At 42.3% G+C, this 14516-nt stretch overlaps 1 protein-coding gene across 1 annotated transcript in view; it reads left to right on the top strand.

Moving 5' to 3' along the window:
- LOC132835117 (serine/threonine-protein phosphatase 2B catalytic subunit beta isoform) overlaps positions 1–14516 on the top strand; it is a 113591-nt gene that overhangs the window by 75646 nt on the left and 23429 nt on the right. The window contains exons 7-12 of the mRNA XM_060854448.1: positions 9–86; positions 10367–10461; positions 10967–11092; positions 11211–11288; positions 12416–12497; positions 14202–14299. Coding sequence (XP_060710431.1) covers positions 9–86; positions 10367–10461; positions 10967–11092; positions 11211–11288; positions 12416–12497; positions 14202–14299 — 557 coding nt within the window. The remainder of the gene's footprint in view (positions 1–8; positions 87–10366; positions 10462–10966; positions 11093–11210; positions 11289–12415; positions 12498–14201; positions 14300–14516) is intronic.

Genomic DNA, 14516 nt, shown 5'->3' on the forward strand with positions numbered 1-14516 from the left:
TATTTCAGTTACTCAGCTGTTTGTGAATTTTTACAACACAATAATTTGCTATCCATAATTCGAGCTCATGAGGCCCAGGATGCAGGGTAAGTAACACTGAATTAAACCAGTATCATTGTCATGACAGAACATATGGTTTGTTCCCAGTTATTGTAAACCAGATTTCAAGAATGTGAAAACAAACAGGATTTTTGATTTTATGATTTGGATTGAAAAGCAATGGGCTCAAGAATTGATATGTTGCCAGAGGGTCTAAGCTGCTGGGGTGAATCACTCTATACAACTTATCCAATTCACATATTGGTTGCAGCTGAGAGCATTAAATAGTGTAATGTAGAGGAAAAAACCCACCAGTCTGTGCCTGTCATCCTTTCCTGAAGAGAAGAATCTATATTTTGCCTCTATTATTAGGCTAGAGAGTGGTTAAAATCAGTCAAAGGTAACACTCCTGGGTGCTATCTGGCTTAGGATATGAACTTGCATGACATATGAAGTGAACTCTATTATGCCTTTCTAATAGAGGGATATTCCACAAACACTATAAAAACTCTGGCATTAAAATGACCACTTTGATATTCCGAATCGGTGGATATATTTCAAGTGCTTGGAGCATTTAATTCTTGGGCTTAAGCCCACTTTACATTTAGAAAACTAATTTCATACGAATGTGAATTGATGTTAGTGATGATTTGGTTGGTCAGGATTTTCAAACATTTTGTAGTTATAGTGACGATATATAAAGTCTGATTGAAGATTTGTAGCTCGGGTGTCCGTTGTGGTTCTGTTCGCCGAGCTGGAAGTTTTTGCTGCAAACATTTCGTTCCCTGGCTAGGGAACATCATCAGTGCTATTGGAGCCTCCTGTGAAGCGCTGCTTTGATGTTTCTTCCGGTATTTATAGTGGTTTGTTCTTGCGCTTCCGGGTGTCAGTTTCAGCTGTAGTAGTTTGTATGTGGGGTCCAGGTCGATGTGTCTGTTGATGGATGTTCTTGCTGCTTCCGGGTGTCAGTTTCAGCTGTAGTGGTTTGTATATGGGGTCCAGGTCCATGTGTCTGTTAATGGAGTTTGTGGATGAATGCCATGCCTCTAGGAATTCCCTGGCTGTTCTCTGTCTGGCTTGTCCTAGGATGGTAGTGTTTTCCCAGTCAAATTCATGTTCCTGGTTTTCTGAGTGTATGGCTACTAGGGATAGCTGGTCGTGTCATAGAACATAGAAGGATACAGCGCAGTACAGGCCCTTCGACCCTCGATGTTGCGCCGACCGAATCCTACCTAACCTATACTAGCCCAATAACTTCCAAATGCCTATCCAATGCCTGCTTAAATGACCATAAAGAAGGAGAGTTCACCACTGATACGGGCAGGGCATTCCATGAACTCACAATCCGCTGTGTGAAGAATCTACCCCTAACATCTGTCCTATACCTACCACCCCTTAATTTAAAGCTATGTCCCCTAGTAACACCTGACTCCATTAGCGGTAAAAGGTTCTTAGTATCTACCCTATCTAAACCCCTAATCATCTTATACACTTCTATCAGATCTCCCCTAAACCTTCTCTTCTCCAATGAGAACAGCCCCAAGTGCCTCAGCCTTTCCTCATAAGATTTTCCTACCATTCCAGGCAACATCCTGGTAAACCACCTCTGCACTCGTTCTAAAGCTTCCACATCCTTCCTATAGTATGGCGACCAAAACTGCACACAATACTCCAGATGAGGCCTCACCAGAGTCTTATACAACTGCAACATGACCTCAGGACTCCGGAACTCAATTCCTCTGCCAATAAAGCCCAGTACACCATATGCCTTCCTCACAGCACTATTTACCTGGGTGGCAACTTTCAGAGATCTGTGTACATAGACACCAAGATCCCTCTGCTCATCCACACTACCAAGTAGCCTACCATTAGCCCAGTAATCCATCATCTTGTTATTCCTACCAAAGTGAACGACTTCGCACTTAGCTACATTGAATTCCATTTGCCACATTTCCGCCCAGCTCTGCAACTTATCTATATCGCGCTGTAACCTACCACTTCCTTCCTCACTATCCACAACTCCACCGACTTTTGTGTCATCCGCAAACTTGCTTACCCAGCTTTCAAGTCCTTCCTCTAGATCATTTATAAATATAACAAAAAGCAATGGTCCCAAAACAGATCCTCGTGGTACACCGCTAGTAACTGCGCTCCAAGATGAACATAATCCATCAACTACTACCCTCTGTCTCCTTCCAGCCAGCCAATTCCTAATCCAAACCTCTAATGTATCCTCAATGCCATACCTCCGAAGTTTTAGCATTAGCCTACCATGGGGAACCTTATCGAACGCCTTACTAAAATCCATATACACAACATCTACTGCTTTACCCTCATCCACTTCCTTGGTCACCTTCTCAAAGAACTCAATAAGGTTTGTGAGGCACGACCTGCCCTTCACAAAACCATGCTGGCTATCCCTGATCACGTTATTCCTACCCAGATGTTCATAAATCTTATCCCTTACCATTCTCTCTAAGACTTTGCCCACCACTGAAGTCAGACTCACTGGCCTATAGTTACTAGGGCTATCCCTACTCCCTTTCTTGAACAATGGGACCACATTCGCTATCCTCCAGTCCTCTGGTACTATTCCCGTTGACAATGACGACATAAAAATCCAGGCCAATGGCTCTGCTATCTCCTCCCTAGCTTCCCATAGGATCCTGGGGTAAATGCCATCAGGCCCAGGAGACTTATCTATATTCATCCTTTCCAATATTCCCAAAACCTCTTCCCTGCATATTTCCAGGGCATCCATTCTAATTATTTGTGATTCCATATTCACATCAGCAACAGTGTCCTGTTCCTGAGTGAATACTGATGAAAAGTACTGATTTAATGTCTCTCCAATCTCCTCTGCCTCCACACACAACTTCCCACTACTATCCTTGACTGGACCGATACCTACCCTAGTCATCCTTTTATTCTTGACATACCTATAGAAAGCCTTTGGGTTTTCCCTAATCCTACCAGCTAAAGACTTTTCATGTCCCCTTCTCGCTTCTCTTAGCTCCCTCTTTAGCTCCTTCCTGGCTACCTTATAACTCTCAATCGCCCCTACTGAACCTTCACGCCTCATCTTTACATATGCTGCCTTCTTCCCTTTCACAAGGGACTCCAATTCCTTACTAAACCACGGCTGCCTCACAAGGCCCTTTACACCATGCCTGACTGGTACATACCTATCGAGGACACGCAGTAGCTGCTCCTTGAACAATCCCCACATCTCATTAGTGTTCTTCTCTTGAAGCCTGTTTTTCCAATCCACACATCCTAAGTCATGCCTCACTGCATCATAATTTCCCTGCCCCCAGCTATAGCTCTTGCCCTGCGGCGCACGATTATCCCTCTCCATCACTAAAGTAAAAGTCACCGAGTTGTGGTCACTGTCCCCGAAGTGCTCCCCTACCTCCAAGTCTAACACCTGGCCTGGTTCATTACCTAGAACCAAATCCAATATAGCCTCCCCTCTTGTTGGCCTGTCGACATATTGTGTCAGGAAACCCTCCACCGACTTTTGTGTCGTTTTGTGGCTAGCTGATGTTCATGGATGCGGATTGTTAGCTGTCTTCCTGTTTGTCCTATATATTTGATGTGGCGTACATTTTTTTGCCTGTTGCTAATTGCCCTTGAATTGAGGGCAGATGCAAGGCAACCACACGTGTATGTGGACAATTCATGTAAGCAAGACTGGTTAAGGATCGCAATTTCCTTTTTTGATGGGGAATTAGTGAACCTGATGGGATTTTTATAACAATCAGATGATTGTCACCATTGAAACAAGCTCTCAATGCCAGATTAATTGAATTAAATTCCACCAGCCATCTTAATGTGATTTTTAGGCATGTCCCCAGAGCAGGTAATCTGAGATGGAAGATGGGGAAAAGTTGTGGCTGGAAGCATTGTTCCTTTTTTTTTGAGGGATGTTCAGTGTTGGAGCTGTTTTTCTCAAATTTTTGGAACAGTAATTACTGTTTTACAAGCTGTTGGTTGCATTATTTTGGAGCTTGCGCTGTGAAAAAGGATCAAAAGCACAGTATTTTAAAAGAAGAGGAAATCAGACTAAAGCAGTAGCAGTGACCACATGGGAAGGGATTCAAACAGAGAAGGAAACTGACACTGCTGTCTGACCCAGCAGTGAGTCTGCACAGCTACTGCCTCTGCTGTTTAATTTCAAGAATCTGTGGACATCAGAGTTCCTCTAAGAAAAATTAATAACAGCAAGGTTCACAGCTGACCTTGATGAAACTACCTGGGAGAGCTCACAGCAGGGGAGCAGCAAAGGGGCTTTTTAAAGTGTAACCTTACTGTGAACTTTTGAAAAGCTACAATAGTTAGTAGAATGGGTTCTTTTTATTATGCATTTTATTGAGTTCTGTCTCTTAATTAAAATTTAAAATATAAAACATAAGGTAGCCTGGAACTGTGCTTTTTAGAGCATTAAGATTGTGTGGTATTTTCTGGGTCTGTAAATTGTTTGGGTGTAAAGAGGGCCTTAAGGAGAGTGATGAGTTCTTTCTATCTGATATGGGAGATTAGGGAGAGTTTCCATGTTACTGATGATTATGTCTGCAGGAAACGTTTGGTTGCAATTCCTATCGGATCGCATGAACTGGTTGGAGCGACAGTTAGAGGCAATAATGAATTTGCAAAAGTTGTGAGGTATGATGGATGGCAGTTGTAGAAAGGGAGAAAAACCAGATACAGCCAGGTAGATGGGTTATGGCCAGGAAGGGAAGATGGTCTTATAGGACTCTTCTGTGGCTATCCCCATCGCACGCAAGTATGCTGTTTTGGAAAATGTAGGAGGTGATGGACTCTGAATGTAACATGCGCATGTTCCTGGTACCAAGACTGGCTGTAGTGTAACAAGGGGTGTGCCGGGTTGCAAGTAATCATTTGTGGTAGGGAAGTCTCTAGTCATAGGTACAGACAGATGTTTCCACAACTTTTGGTGAGAAATCAAAATGGTGTGTTGCCAGCCTCGTGTCAGGATCAAGGATATCTCTGAGAAGGTGCAGAATATTCTCAAAGGGGAGAGGGGCCGGCCGGAAGTACTTGTACACATTGGAACTAACCCCATTAGGAAGAGAAATTGATGAGAATCTGAGGCAAGAATTCAGGACGTTAGTCATGAATTTAAAAAGGTCCTCTAGGGTAGTTGTATCTGAATAAAACTAGATATGAACTAGTGAGGTTAGGTAGATGAGGGTGGGGCAAATGAATGCATGGCTGAGGAGGTGGCGCAGGGGAGAAGGGTTCACATTTTTAGGTTTTTGGAATCTCTTCTGACATGGAAGTGATCTGTTTCAGAAGGGCAGATTACACCTGAATTAGAAGGGGACTAACATAGTGGTGGGGAGATTTGCTTGAGCTTCTCAGGCGAAGTTGTGGGGGTGGGACCCAGAGGGACCCATTTATAACTGTGAGGTGCTGTATTTTGGAAGGGAAAATCAGGGTAGCACTTACACACTTCATGGTAAGGTCCTGGGGAGTGTTGCTGATCAGAAACCTTGGAGTGCATATTCATAGTTCCTTGAAAGTGGAGTCACAGGTAGATAGGATAGTGAAGGTGGTGTTTGGTATGCTTCCCTTTATTGGTTAGCACATTGGTATGTGAGTTGGAATATCATGTTGGGCTGTGCAAGACATTGGTTCGGCCACTTTTGGAATGCTCTGTGCAGTTCTGGTCTCCCTCCAAAGGAAAGATGTTGTGTGAACTTGAAAGGGTTCAGAGAAGATTTACAAGGATGTTGCCAGGGTTGGAGAGTTTGAGCTATAGGCAGAGGCTGAATAGCTGGGGCTGTTTTCCTGAGAGCATTTGAGGCAGCAGAGGGGTGACCTTACGGAGGTTTATAAAATCATGAGGGATGTGGATAGCATAAATAGCCAAGATCTTTTCCCTGGGCTAGTGGAGTCCAAAACTAGAAGGTATAGGTTGAAAAGATTTAAAAGGCACAAATTGTGCAACTTTTTCATGCAGAAGGTGGTGCGTATGTGGAATGAGCTGCCAGAGGAAGTGGTGGAGGCTGGTACAATTACAACATTTAAAAAGTATCTGGATGGGAATATAAATGGGAAGAGTTTAGAGGGATATGGGCCAAATGCTGGCAAATGAGACTAGGTTTATTTCTGATATCTAGTCAGCATGGATGAGTTGGACCGCAGGGTCTGTTTCCATGCTGTACATCTTTGACTCAATTAGCTTGGGCTTCTGCATTATTAGACCAGTGATGCTATCTATACACCACCGTCTCTTGCCAATTTAGTAAATTTCAGTGTTAGTTGAAATCCTGGAATCCTTAGCTTTCCATACATTGGGATATAATGAACAGTTCCAAGTAGTAGCTCTCTAACACATCTATTTATCTGACTAAAGTACAGAGAGAACATTTTTGACTATTTCTATTTTCATGTCACTGGTTTCCAGATACATGACTGCATATGGCTCGCTGGGTTCATGCTACTGTAATACAACTCAGTCTGTCATCCTTGTCTGAGTTTAGTTTAATATAGCCTCTCTTAATTCAGCTATTAGTTTGGCGGAATTATGTTACAAATAGTCTCATGTAGCTTGAATAGAAACAATTGTGTGTTCAAGAGTTGGATGTCAGTGAAAGATTTGAAAGCAATACTCCGGAGTTCAGACTCTGGACTTCAGATTAACGGATCATTACTGCATCTGGATTATTTCTTGCATTTGCCCGTTGCAGTCTTTTCATTCCTGACTTCTCAGGAATATTTTCTGCTCTGGTTAACTGTTGCTTATCCTTCAAGAAATTGCGTTCATAAATTGTCCCAACAGCTGCATCTCTCTGAATTTTTTTTCCTGGTGTTTTTAATACTTTCCAATTCCCTTCCCTTTTTCTTCTGTTCGTTGTTTAGTTTGTTTTGTACCTAAACTATAGACTTTGTCTCAACCATCATCAAGCTCAAATTCTTTAACCTCGAGCTAATCCATTAAAAGATTTGTTTCACCTGCTTTAGCCCCAGAATTCCTGAAGGTCCACCAGTATTTTCTGGGATAAGGGAGGACACTTTACTCTCTCAACGTGTCCATTAACATTAATGCTGTGAATTATTATTACGCATGTGCATTGAGCTTAAGTGGTCAGTGGCCCTTGTGTTGTGGGAATAGGGTACTGTTTCTGCTTGGTGCTGGCTCTGCTCCACTGCCTTGGGTGCTCCGGAGTCGAAGGACTGTCATTAAAAACTGATGTAATACTCTCCAGGGTACCATGTGGGGGTGTCTGCCCACTTGTCTGCCAATACAAAGAGCTGCACAACCCCTCCAGGAAATGAATGTAAATTGTGTTGTCATGTTCTAAGTTTTAAAAGCTAGTGTGCCAGAAGTATGGTGATCGAGCAAGAGAAATTTAACATTTATAAAGCCAATTTTTATTGACGGTTGGGATTTGGAAGGTTAGTCATTTGTTTATATTATTTAAACTGCAATAACATTATTGTTCGGAATATCCCAATATTAAGCAAGATGGGATTTTAGCCTGGGTCCTAGCTAATGTCCTTAGTTTAAAATCTGATTGAAGATTTGTAGCTCGGGTATCCGTTGTTGTGGTTCTGCTCGCCGAGCTGGAAGTTTTTGCTGCAAACGTTTCGTTCCCTGGCTAGGGAACATCATCAGTGCTGTTGGAGCCTCGTGTGAAGCGCTGCTTTGATGTTTCTTCCGGTATTTATATTGGTTTGTTCTTGCCGCTTCCGGGTGTCAGTTTCAGCTGCAGTGATTTGTATGTGGGGTCCAGGTCGACGTGTCTGTTGATGGATGTTCTTGCCGCTTCCGGGTGTCAGTTTCAGCTGTAGTGGTTTGTATATGGTGTCCAGGACATTGACCTGGACACCATATACAAACCACTACAGCTGAAACTGACACCCGGAAGCGGCAAGAACATCCATCAACAGACACGTCGACCTGGACCCCACATACAAATCACTGCAGCTGAAACTGACACCCGGAAGCGGCAAGAACAAACCAATATAAATACCGGAAGAAACATCAAAGCAGCGCTTCACACGAGGCTCCAACAGCACTGATGATGTTCCCTAGCCAGAAAACGAAACGTTTGCAGCAAAAACTTCCAGCTCGGCGAGCAGAACCACAACAATAATGTCCTTAGTCTCATTATAGGTGTGGTAATGGACTTTGGATTCTAAATGCAGTCAAACATTATGACGTAATTCATCAATGAAACAATATTACTACAAACATGCTGTAAAAATGGTGATAAGCTCTTGGGTCCCATTGACAGTCTGATTTGATTGCACATTGACGTGGGAGAAATGAATCACTCAACATATTCAAGGGGTTTGGGTGCGTTTCGCAATAGCAGTATAACTTCAGTCTCCTGGAGTTGTATATATGATAGAATTGAATGTCTGTTGCTAAGCTCAGTAATCAACTGTATTTAAGTGCCCCATTTTACTCAATTGATTAAGAACAGTTTCCTTTCATTTTACTGACAATTCTTTGTTATGATGTGCACCTGTGTATTATTCAGCACCCTTCGAAAATATTTGCTGTCCAGTAATCTGTAGTGTGCATAGTCCAACAATATGTGCAATTCTGGAGTCAATCATGTCCAGAACATACGCAATCACTTTCCACAAAGCAAATGACAGCACTGGAGAAGACTGTGATTAGTGTTAACAGTGCAATGAGAAATTCTTTCAACTGCGAGAACTCAAAAGTATATTACAAAATTTTTCTTAAATGGAAGACCTAAACCAGCTTTCGTTGGTTTTATTCCTAGGTGAGTTGATAAAGTGTGGCGCTGGAAAAGGCACACCAGGTCAGGCAGCATCTGAGGAGCAGGACAGTATGTTTTGGGCATCACCCTTCATCATGCCCTTGATGAAGGGTAATGCCCAACACGTTGATTCTGCTGTTCCTTGGATGCTGCCTGGCCTGCTGTGCTTTTTTGAGCACCACGCATTATCAACTCTGACTTCCCAGTATCTGCAGTTGTCACTATCTCGTTATTCTTAGCTGAGTCCCAATAGACCAATAATTTGGACCCTGCTGTCTTGAGTTGAATATTTCAGGTGGCTTCAGTGCATACCATGCAACCTCAGGAGTCACATTATTTATAAATATATGCTCTAATTATTTTGAATTGAGTGAGAGCTTATCCACCAAAGAAGCAGAGAGTTGCTTCAAGTAATAGATTCTTTGTTTGCGTTTTCAAACCTTCATGGTCCCAGAATTCAAACAGGATACTCCAAACTTCAAAGTCAGGTAGAACTTGGGTTTTAAGGCCCTGAATTGCCAAGAAACCAGCACAATTTTCCCATCCTTCGGAGGTGAGGCCAGCAGCAAAACTAGAAAATAATGCATCAGATGCCCTTGACTTGCATGTGCTTTCAGGGTCCCCTGCCTAAACTCGGGTCAAGTCAGCACTGGCAGTTTGGTGATGCTATCGGGATTTTCCTGGATTGAATAAGTGTTCTATTATTGTTGGAGTCTGGTTGGAGGCAGACTCGTGCTGCAAGGTGAATGGAGCTGAGAGTTCATAATTAGGAGCTATAAGGATCAGGAGTGTCACAGCCAGCAATTGCCAGCATTCCTGGGGAGGGCACTGACCGCTTTTCTAATCTTTCTATTTTGACTTCACTGGACAATTCAGTGTGCCTCCATCTTAAGGTGCTCTTGCACACAACTGTCCCCCTTCCCCATCCCCTGATCCACTCCCCACCCTCTCACACCCCCGCCCTCCCCCGCTTCTTTTTACCTGTTCTCTGAAAGTTGGCTTACCTTAGTGCACTTCACGTCTTTAATTCAACAGTGAGTGTGGGCATAACCACTCAGGATGTTAGACCCCCCGATGGGGACATTGGGCATCCTCTCCATGTCTGCAGACTAAAGTACTTAGTACAGTAATCCCAATATCAAAGTATTGAGGGCAATATATTATCTTTATCCGCATTTCCCACATCTGCCTTTCTAGAGGGTTTTGTTCATTATGGTACTTTTTGGGCTACACAGACTAACGTCATTTGGATTCTTTCCATCACACTGTACTGGATTTATTATAATCTGACAAACTGCAGTAGCAATATCGCCATGGTCAAGGTTCCCCGCATGATAAGTGACATTGAACTACTAATCTTCTCAAAACTTGCAAAGTGACATTGTATTAAAAATAGCTTGTTGTTAGAACAGAGACTTGAGATTTTCAAATGCACCACATAAATGAAAGTTATTTCTCTTTGGTTACTAAGTTCTGATAATTATACAGGGATTATTTTATATACATGTTTTAAATTCAAATGTGAGTATCTATAATTGCTTTCCATATTTTTATTTGTACAGCTATAGAATGTACAGAAAAAGCCAAACCACTGGGTTTCCATCATTAATTACAATCTTTTCTGCACCAAACTACTTAGACGTCTACAATAATAAAGGCAAGTTATTTCAATCTTATTTCATTAGCTTCCACCTTCTTTCAAAGAAAAGGCTTTCTTTTATCCATTGCTGACAGACTGCTGCAAGTTGCATGCATTATCATCTGCACATCTAAGTAGATTAGTGAAGAATTCTTGTAGAGGGACACCATGATCAACTGTGCTTTTACTCTTCCTCTCTCAAATTAGCTCACGCACTATACTGCAGGGGCAGCTGATAGTGATCAGCATTGGGAAACCTGCTTTTAATTTTCTTTTCAGGCACGTGAGCCATTGAGGCCAGTAGCAACATTGTAAACTTCTGTTGGGCACACAAACTAATTTGTCATCTGTTCAGCAAGTATTCAGTCGATTTGCCTCTGGTCCATTTTACAAACTTGGTCCTCAGAGTAAAATCAACATTTCTTTCAGGCTGTTTACTCAGGTGCTTTTACTGTTTGAAACAACTCTGTCTGTTGTACGCTGCAATATTTAGCACATCACTGAGAAACAATTTTCATTTCAGCTGCTGTATTGAAGTATGAAAACAATGTGATGAATATTCGACAGTTCAACTGTTCTCCTCATCCCTACTGGCTGCCTAACTTCATGGATGTCTTTACATGGTCGCTGCCATTTGTCGGAGAAAAAGGTATAGCTATTGAACACTCATTTTACTGAAGGTAAATTTAAAATATTAGCAAAGTAAAATTGTAACATGTGATACAGATGAAAGATAAAATCTAAATAAATTTATTTCTTTTGTACAGTAACGGAGATGTTGGTTAACGTCCTCAATATCTGCTCTGATGATGAGCTTATGTCTGAAGGGGATGATGCTTTTGACGGTAAGTGAGCTTTGTATTTTAATGGTGTACAGGTTATTCCAGTGATCAATAAATGTTCTTAAATACCCTCAAGTTCTTAGAGCTTGTTATGTGTTTCAATCACACTATTTCTGGAGAATTTAAATAGTGTCTTGGAGAGTTGATTTGTTGGCATTGCTTTTTGTAAGGCAACTTCACTAGTTCAGGTCTCCCAATCAAAGATTTCAGGAACCTTTTGTAAAACCTTCAGCTCCAGCCTCAATACCGTAGTTCATCCCAAGCATTGATATAGCAATGATCCTCCTGTGAAGAAAGCATTGGCAGGTTAACTGTAAGAGTTTAATTTGAATCATTAGTTCAAAATCAGTGGACAGATCACAGAGCTAAGTATAAATGGGAAAAATGCCCTGCAGGAAAATTGTTACAAAATGTTTGTTGAAGTGGTATCAAAAAACATTGACGGCAAAACACATGTTGTTTACATGGACTTTGATAGACCCTTTCACAAGATTCTGCATGGTAGACTAATTAGTAAAGTTAGATCACATGGGATTCAGGGAGAACTAGCAAATTAAATACAAAATTAGTTTTATGGTAGGCGATGCATGTTTAAGGTGAGAGGGGAAAGATGTAAAAAAGACATGAGGGGCAACTTTTTGTTTTACAGTGGTTCATGTATAGAATGAACAGCCAGAAGAAGTGGTGGATGCAGATACAGTTACAACACTTAAAGGACATTTGGATAAGTACATGAATAGCTGAAAATATGTTGCTGGTTAAAGCGCAGCAGGTCAGGCAGCATCCAAGGAACAGGAAATTCGACGTTTCGGGCAAAAGCCCTTCATCAGGAATCAGATTCCTGATGAAGGGCTTTTGCCCGAAACGTCGAATTTCCTGTTCCTTGGATGCTGCCTGACCTGCTGTGCTTTAACCAGCAACACATTTTCAGCTCTGATCTCCAGCATCTGCAGACCTCACTTTTTACTCTAAGTAGATGAATAGGAAAGGTTTGGAGGGATGTGGGCCAGGAGCAGGCAAGTGGGATGAGTTTGATTTGGGAACATGGTTTTCATGGATTAGTTGGACTGAAGAGTCTATTTCCATGCTGTATTACTCTAAGCTTCAAGTGTGGTTTATTTTTTAAATAGGTACAGCTGCAGCTCGGAAGGAAATCATTAGGAACAAGATTCGAGCTATTGGCAAAATGGCCAGAGTATTTTCTGTTCTCAGGTGAGCGTTCCTTTTGTCTTCTAATTGTTCATAGTGTAAGAACCAAATCTATTTCAATAATGTCCTCTTAAGGAAAGCTTTTAAAGAACACCTTGACAAACCTTTTGGTTATTAATCACTTAATGTTTTATGTGGCTTCGTGTCTCTAGAATTTAGTGGTTTTGCTAATTATTTTGTAAATCCATTGTTTTATTGGATTTATAAGATAGCAAATGTCTCCTTGCTCTGATCTTGGCTTAATGAATAATTGGTGTGTAAGGTGTGATATTGAATTGGATGTTCATAAATCACTGCTTTCCTGATCACAGTGCAAACTCTGGAATAGACCTTATTGCAATGTTGGCTGGGCAGGGAGTATCCAACCCGATCACAACCTGATTGGGATTCAGTGATCTGCAGTTCACAGCACTGCATCACTTGCCACCCTCACTGGAAACTTCATACTGTTGAATAGTGTCATTGAATTTGGCAGTTACTTTCAGATGAAAATTGGTAATTGCATGAATCTAAATCTTCAACAACACATGAGGGTCAGAGGGATTAGATTAGATTTTTTTTAGATTACTTAGTGTGGAAACAGGCCCTTCGGCCCAACAAGTCCACATCAACCTGCCGAAGCGCAACCCACCCATACCCCCATATCCACCCCCCACCTAACACTACGGGCAATTTAGCATGGCCAATTCACCTGACCTGCACATCTTTGGACTGTGGGAGGAAACCGGAGCACCCGGAGGAAACCCACGCAGACACGGAGAGAACGTGCAAACAAATAAGAATGCGGAATACAGGGTTAACGGTAGGGTTCTTAGTCAGGTGGAGGAACAGAGGGATCTTGGGGTCTATGTACACAGATCTTTGAAAGTTGCCACTCAGGTGGATAGAGCTTGTAAGAAGGCCTATGGTGTATTAGCGTTCATTAGCAGAGGGATTGAATTCAAGAGTCGTGAAGTGATGTTGCAGCTGTACAGGACTTTGGTTAGGCCACATTTGGAGAACTGTGTGCAGTTCTGGTCGCCTCACTTTAGGAAAGATGTGGAAGCTTTGGAAAGGGTGCAGAGAAGATTTACCAGGATGTTGCCTGGAATGGAGAATAGGTCGTACGAGGATAGGTTGAGAGTTCTCGGCCTTTTCTCGTTGGAACGGCGAAGGATGAGGGGTGACTTGATAGCGGTTTATAAGATGATCAGAGGAATAGATAGAGTAGACAGTAAGAAACTTTTTCCCCGGGTACAACAGAGTATTACAAGGGGACATAAATTTAAGGTGAAGGGTGGAAGGTTTAGGGGAGATGTCAGGGGTGGGTTCTTTACCCAGAGAGTGATGGGGGCATGGAATGCACTGCCTGTGGGAGTGGTAGAGTCAGAATCATTGGCGACCTTTAAGCGGCAATTGGATAGGTACATGGATGGGTGCTTAATCTAGGGTAGATGTTCGGCACAGCATCGTGGGCCGAAGGGCCTGTTCTGTGCTGTATTGTTCTATGTTCTATGTTCCACACAGTCAGTCGCCTGAGTCGGGAATTGAACCCGGGTCTCAGGCGCTGCGAGGCAGCAGTGCTAACCACTGTGCCACTGTGCTGCCTGTAACCGGATGTTGTGGTTATTTAGGTGGCAGTTTCTCACCTCTATTTATATTAGGCAGAATTTATTTACTTTGTATTCAGAACTTCTGCATCATATTCTCCATGTTTCACATTTACAGAGAGGAGAGTGAGAGTGTGCTGACACTGAAGGGATTAACTCCCACCGGAATGTTACCAAGCGGGGTGTTGGCAGGAGGACGACAGACCCTACAAAGTGGTAATGATGCATTGCCTCTTCCTGTGCCTCAAGTGGATTGGGGCATATCTCACTGTTTCACTAGCACTGCACCTAATGCATGCTGGGAGTTTGTGATGCTTTTTAGCTCCTGTCTCAGTGGCTGATCTAAGCACTGTTACATGTAACCAGGCAATATGAATGCATGCTAACCAAGGTCTACATATCAGATATCAAAGCTAAATATTGGTCATGTTTT

Source organism: Hemiscyllium ocellatum, chromosome 43, assembly GCF_020745735.1.
Source record: "Hemiscyllium ocellatum isolate sHemOce1 chromosome 43, sHemOce1.pat.X.cur, whole genome shotgun sequence".
Classification (NCBI taxonomy): Eukaryota; Metazoa; Chordata; class Chondrichthyes; order Orectolobiformes; family Hemiscylliidae; genus Hemiscyllium; species Hemiscyllium ocellatum.